Genomic DNA, 6,895 nt, shown 5'->3' with positions numbered 1-6,895 from the left:
TGTTTCTCTCTTTCTCACAGCATCTGGAGCCCTGGAAGCTCTACGCAACAGTAGGGGTTTTACTGGCAATTGATGTCCTGTCTCTGATGATCTGGCAAATTGTTGATCCTTTGCACATTACATTAGAGGTGCTTCAGTCTTATTCACAAAACTGCACAATGATGTAGGAAACCCCTTAATGACATTGTGAGAAACAGCATTGCAATCAGGGTTGAGTTCATATTCTATAACTTTGTTGGTTAAAAGTAAAGTACAAATGCTGAATTTTGAGCAGTGATATTCTTAATTGGAAATGTTCTTAAATACAGTCACATTTCTACCTTCAAATATAGTACTAGTTTCCTACCAAGTTATCATATTGTTATTTTATATAGGATTAATACTTTCTTTCAGTGGTATAAAGAGTACAAAACACACTGACGTGATTTAAAAAATTGCTTCATGACAGAAACACAACTATTATTTGATTTTTGAAACGGCTGAACTTTAAGATATATTTATTACAATCTAGTAAAAAATACTATTGTAGTGAATCATTTAATCAACTCATAAATCAAGATTTATAATGAGAATACATTTAGACAGTTTCGACACCTGTTTATGTCCCACATGGGCCTGTGAGGGTGGTTTTATAGTCACAGGTAGGAAGCATTTAGGAACATTTTTAATGTGTCAATTCTTTATAGAAACAATTAGGAATTCATAAAAATTTTTACAAATATTTTGTATTTCCACACTCGATACATCCTCAGGGTGTTACAGCTGCCTCCTTTATGTAGCTAGATGCATTCTTTTTTCTAAGAAATGAACGTGTGAAATGAAACAAGTGAATTTGAAACTGCTTGAAATCTGTGTACCTTTTACCCACTGTCATTCTCACTCTCTTTCTCTCTTCCACCTCTCTCTCGCACTTCTTCTTTCTCTGTTTCCGCTTGTATCTTTCTGAGCAGAAGTTCACTAAAGAAGATCCTAAAGGAGATTTGGATTTTTTGATTCAGCCTGTACTGGAGCACTGCAGCTCAGAAAAGATGAACACATGGCTTGGTACTACATCATCTCATATCTTGTCTCTGTCTCTCATTTCATTTTCCATTTCATAGAGCTTCTTTCATTTATTCAATATTCTTATTTTCATTTTTGATTTTGTTCTCATTTATTCTTTCTACCTAGTTCTTAGTCCGTTTCATTCGAGCACCACAGTTTGGGATTTAATGATGTGGGTCAATGCAAATGTCTTGCAGACTTATCAGGATGTTCTCATTTTTCCAAAAAAATAAATCTCCCAAGAAACAGTGTAAAGTATTAGAATAAAATCCAAAATACAAATAAACTTAGCTACCAGGATTGGCATATGGATAAAATATAGATAAGCATTTGTTTGGCCATGTTTTTTCTATGTCTACCTTATGTATGAACACAAATCGGGAGAAAAATGTTGACCAAGATACGGAGGCCCAACTCATAAATATCTAGAAGACATGAGCAGGCATCCTAAATGTATCATTTTAGATTGTTGAGACTGAAATATGATAGGGGCGAGACCTTGCTGATTATTGCAGATAACTACACTGGGGGAAAGCAGGGAAATAAAATCCAATAAATGTCAGTTTGTGACAGATCGCGAATTTCTCTCAATATATCTTTTCAAAAATGTTCTTCAACAGTGATGTTTTTTGTACTCATATTGCAACATTCACACGTTGTTGCTTTTTAAGTGAAAGTGTCAATGTGTGGAAGTTTCTCACAGTTTCAGTAGAGGACAGCAGAGCTGCAGTCAGCAGCGATTTTTCTTCGAGGGGGAACTCTCAAAATGGCTCAAGTAAACATTGGGAGGAAATCATGACTAAAATGCTAATGTCTCACCATATTTGAAATATATGTTTTTTTTAACATGTAGATTTTTGCATGTATTTTAAATACATAGCGGATTCACTCTCACTTGTCCTCAACCCACATGTACACAGATGAGTTTATGGGTTCACGCTATGTGACAGTTCTCACAACCCTGTGATCACTAGCCTAGAACCTTAACCACTGAACCACCAGGTTATAGTGCTGTGCTTACTGTGACATAAATAATTACTTGTTATATTATTAAATCAAGTGGCAAAATGATATCTTATTTGGTAGACATGGGAAAAAGGAAACAAATCAAAGCTAAACAGAAGAAGAAAAATACCAGAATTTTGAAATGTTAGTGAATTATTGTGCCACTGTGTTTTTTTCACTTTTCATCATTTCAGGCTTTTCTGTAACTGTTTGTTCATAATTGATTTACCTGTATTACCTTGAGAAAAATTTCTTTTATTCTTGCTTTAAAAACATAGTTCTCAAAATGGGCCGCTTTAATGGGGAATATAGGCAGGATATAATAAATTATATACATTTTTATACATATATACATTTGTGTCCTTAATTATTCTTGATTTTATTAATGCAAAATCAGTTCCTAAGTCAATTACACTTTTATTTTCTCGATTTTTGAACTTGATGCGTATGATATTATTTATTTAGAATTTATATTTCAAAAAAGTTTTTTAGTTCATTAAAATATTTCTTAGGTGATGGAAGACAGGTGGGGTTTGCAAATCCACCCCGCATTTCAGTATGTGCAACATTACTCACTTAACATTTATTACACAGCTATGAAGCACAGACTCTGTAAAAATACAGTGACTAGCAAAATAAACAAAAAAACCCTAAGAAACAGCAACATTTTCCTCAGATGTCTTGGTAAATTACCACAAAAAAAAAAGGTTCTGTACAGCTAAAATGATTCTGTAACTACATTAAAGTCTACTGCTATCTGAACTTCCATGGGTTTTCCCATACTGAGAAATACTGATATTGGGTCACAGCTCATGAGCATAGATCTGTCAGAAAATTTCCACTTTCTAAACAGTGAACACTGGAGGAGTAAACCATTGGTGGAGAATTTTCTTATAAACACGTTGAGCACATCTCCATTTGACTGTAGCCCTAGACATATATTAATCTAATTCTCACAGGTGCTTTGCTTACACTTGCTGTATGAGTCAAAAAATAATTTGGCCCATTTTTTCAGGTGAATAACCAAGGCTGGTATGTTCATTTAGGAAATTGTGTTGTGTACACTGCAGAGTTTTATGTATTTGAGAATCAGTCAACCCTGTGCAATGTTCAGTCATTAAAGCATCACTGTGGAAGCACGTCAGGTTCAATTAGCGCTTATTTATAAAGCAATGTATTATTTCAATGCATAAACCTCTTTACACTAAATAATCAATGTTATTTTTCTAACTTGTGTTCCCAAAAGGCAAATAAGCGATAATTCTTATCTTTGTCTCCGTAGGTGTGGTGTATGGCTATAAGGGCCTGCTTTTGCTGCTGGGCATCTTCCTGGCCTATGAGACCAAATCCATCTCCACTGAGAAGATTAATGACCACAGAGCTGTCGGCATGGCTATCTACAACGTGGCTGTGAGTGTGACTGCCGGTGTCTGCCATTCACAGCGCTGATAACGATTTCCTGCCTCTAGCATGTCTCCATAGCTGATATGGTAGCATGTCATCTGCAAACTGGACATGATGAAAAATAATGGCATGATTTAATATATTGTCGCTGTCAGTCAAAAGTTTTTAAACACTATATTGGACGTTTTTGCTTTTAAATATTACAAATGTCTAACCAAGATATAGATGTTACAATAAATCCGTAACATAAGCACTTAAATGTAAACATTATATTTATGTTTTAGAGTCAATACCCAGCTCAATTTATACTGTAGGTGTGTAGCCTCAGCTTTCCAAGTGTTAACAAATTACTCAGCTTAGCTAACGTTTTTTTAAATTACTATTCTGTATAGATTGTTTGGTCTGTGGCAATATAGTGATTAAGCTGTAGTTTCAAAAAGGAAATGTGGTTTATGATGCACTTCGAATTATTTGGGAAAGAAAGGGGTGGAGTTGATCATATTGGCATAGCAGAGTCATTTTGGTTTTCTTAATTTTCTTTCTTTTTCTCATGTTTTAAAAATTACTTGTATTTTAAATGATCATATCATTTTTCTAGGATATATTTGAAAATATATGAGTGTTAAAGATCTACAATGCATAATTACATATTGCACCTTTATAAGAGCCTAAATGCAAGTCTTGGCAGTAATATGGCCTCCAAGACATCGTGTTTTTGAGCATTTCAGCAATATTTCATATTTTATATAAAACATATTTTCATGTTAAAACCTCTTTGTATGTCACTTGACCATACATTTTTCATAATTCTGTAGCTTGGTTTCGCTTTCATGCTGGTTTATTCTGGAGTAAATTGTATAAACAGTTTTGTTTTGTTTTTTTTGTATGAGAGACTTGTTTTAAAATGAAGCCTAGATTGCTAGCACTGAATGTTGCGTTCTCTTGCCTGGCTGCCTGAGAACAGTTTCAGCAATAACTGCAAGAGCTTTGAAGGATGATTTGCATAATTGAAACCATTTCTCCAAATCTCCTCCCTCTAAAACGGTTTTAATGAGAAAACAAGAAAACGCTTGACTGGAACATGAGGGTGGCTGCAGCTTTTAGCACCTGCACAACATTTCGGATTCAGCAGAAAGCGTATCATATCATATTGTAGTTTCTCATAATCAGTTTTATTCAGAAGTAAATAAAGATTGTCTGTGTGTGAGGTCATAGATCGTTGAAATAAATGTGTAAAAATGCATCAGTAGTGTTGATGATACATGGTGCATAACTTAGATGGAAAACATGTTCTCTTGATGTGCAGTCTGCTTCCCTATTATGTCCTTCTTTTCCCCCTAGATCACTTTACCCTTGTTGACCTATTCTCCACATATAACATCTATCCACTCAGGAATTCTTTAAACCTGTATAATTCCTTGGACAGAATGAAATTTTATGTTGTCTTTGGTACTTCAAAAGTCACTTGCAGTATATCAGCATGGACAATTTTCATTAGACCAATACACATAATAATAATAGTTTGTGTTTTTTTGCCACAGATCTACACTATATGGATGAAAACATGTAGAACACCTGAACATCACACCCATATGTGGTTCTTCCACGAAGAAGGAAGAACACAACTGTACAATACTTGTATCAGTAACTAAGAGGCACTAACCTCGCTCTGCACAACAGTATTCGTGTGCGCAAAGCAACCTATACTGACATTGTTTGTCAAGGTTGAAATGAAAGTACTCGAGTGCTTTGCACGGAGCCTTGACTTCAGCCCCACAGAACAGAAACTGCACACCAGGTTTATTCAAATCAATATTGCAAAAATTATGCTTTTCGAGGCTTTTTGAGTGTTGTCTGTAATTTTTGTTATTAAAATGAACGGATGGATGTTTTATTTTCCTTATAAAATTTTTCTTAATTTGTATCCCTCTGCCATTCTGTGGTAAGGATATTTCTGGCATTTATATTAGTATGATAAAGGACTAGATTTTCTGGGGTCAGAGGCGAGTTCTACTTGTTTTCATAATAACATTTCTGTACATTTTATGCTTGTATTCAAAGGCAGAAAGGGCAGGATGTAGGTCTAAGAGAGTTAATTAATATAATCTCTCTATTTTCCTCTCTCTCTCTGCAGGTTCTGTGTATGATAACAGCTCCAGTGACGATGATCCTTTCCTCTCAGCAAGATGCCTCCTTTGCCTTTGCTTCTCTGGCTATAGTGTTCTCGGTGTACATCACGCTGGTGGTGCTGTTTGTGCCCAAGGTAGGTCATTCTCAACAACTTAAAAGCATAGTCATTTTGTTTTTATTTTACACATGTTTTCTGTGTCCTTTACGCTGTTGCATTGCTTGCTGTTCCCTTCTCGTGAAGTGGTGTTGCTTTCCATCTTCCTCATATAGTTTCTATTCGCTTTATATACTTTTATAATTTTGACAAAGGGTTTCCCCTGCTGTTATGTAGATGCGGCGTTTGATCATGCGTGGAGAGTGGCAGACCGAGCAGCAGGACACCCTGAAGACGGGATCGTCTACTAATAACAATGATGAAGAAAAATCACGGCAGCTCGAAAGAGAGAATCGAGAACTCCAGAAGATAATTCAAGAGGCATGACGAGCATTTCTTTTGTCTTTCTATACTAAAAGGATTATGCCCTCAAAAGTCAGCAATACAAGTATATTAGGAGTTTATAGTAGTAGTATAAAAATAATATAGTAGTATATTAGTAAGAGTTTTTTTATAGACAGACAGACAGATAGATTAGATAAATATGAGGAGCTCTCTCTAATTATGAAAGCCTATTTAAGAGTTAAAGGAACAGTTTGCAATGCCCTCTGCTGGCTGTGAGATAAAATGCAATTGTTATGACAAGCCTTCCCTTTAACCATAATAATTAATAATAATTGGTCAAATATGTAAGCCTTATGAGTTGCTATAAAAAGGGACAACTGTATGACAATATTGCAGAGCAATTCTTTTTATAGATCTATAAAATCATGTGTTAAAATAATAGAAACACTTAAAATTACAAATTGCATCTTAAACCATCAAAAAATACATATATAAATGTACCGTTTTAAGGCAAAAATAAGGTAATTTAAAATGTAATGGCTGCAAAACATCTAAAAAAAAAAGTTGGGACAGGTAAACAAAAGTCTGAAAAAATAGAGTTTAAAAATTCAACAGTTTTGTACAACTGGTCTGGTGATTGCCTCTCTAAGATACTGTTTATACCCCGAGTCTTTTAGAAGTAAAGATGGATAGAGATTCACCAATCTGTGAAAGACTGTGTCTACAAATTGTGGACCAATTTTAGAATAATGTTCCTCAACATAAAATTTTAATACAGTTGAATGTCTCATCATTCACAGTACATAATATCATCAAGGACGAGGGCGAAAAAATCAATATTGGAAGCCTGCGATCTTCTGGCTCTCATGTGGC

At 34.8% G+C, this 6,895-nt stretch overlaps 1 protein-coding gene across 4 annotated transcripts in view; it reads left to right on the top strand.

Annotated features, from left to right (window-relative positions):
* The window catches only part of gabbr1a (gamma-aminobutyric acid (GABA) B receptor, 1a), a 50,116-nt gene that overhangs the window by 38,935 nt on the left and 4,286 nt on the right, over positions 1 to 6,895 (top strand). For all 4 annotated transcript variants that reach the window (XM_046863073.1, XM_046863074.1, XM_046863076.1 and 1 more), the window contains 5 exons: positions 21 to 128; positions 951 to 1,044; positions 3,332 to 3,459; positions 5,588 to 5,716; positions 5,915 to 6,058. In XM_046863073.1, the coding sequence (XP_046719029.1) occupies positions 21 to 128; positions 951 to 1,044; positions 3,332 to 3,459; positions 5,588 to 5,716; positions 5,915 to 6,058 (603 nt within the window). The remainder of the gene's footprint in view (positions 1 to 20; positions 129 to 950; positions 1,045 to 3,331; positions 3,460 to 5,587; positions 5,717 to 5,914; positions 6,059 to 6,895) is intronic.

This window comes from Silurus meridionalis, chromosome 12, assembly GCF_014805685.1.
Source record: "Silurus meridionalis isolate SWU-2019-XX chromosome 12, ASM1480568v1, whole genome shotgun sequence".
Classification (NCBI taxonomy): Eukaryota; Metazoa; Chordata; class Actinopteri; order Siluriformes; family Siluridae; genus Silurus; species Silurus meridionalis.
This window is presented reverse-complemented; position numbering and strand designations above follow the sequence as displayed.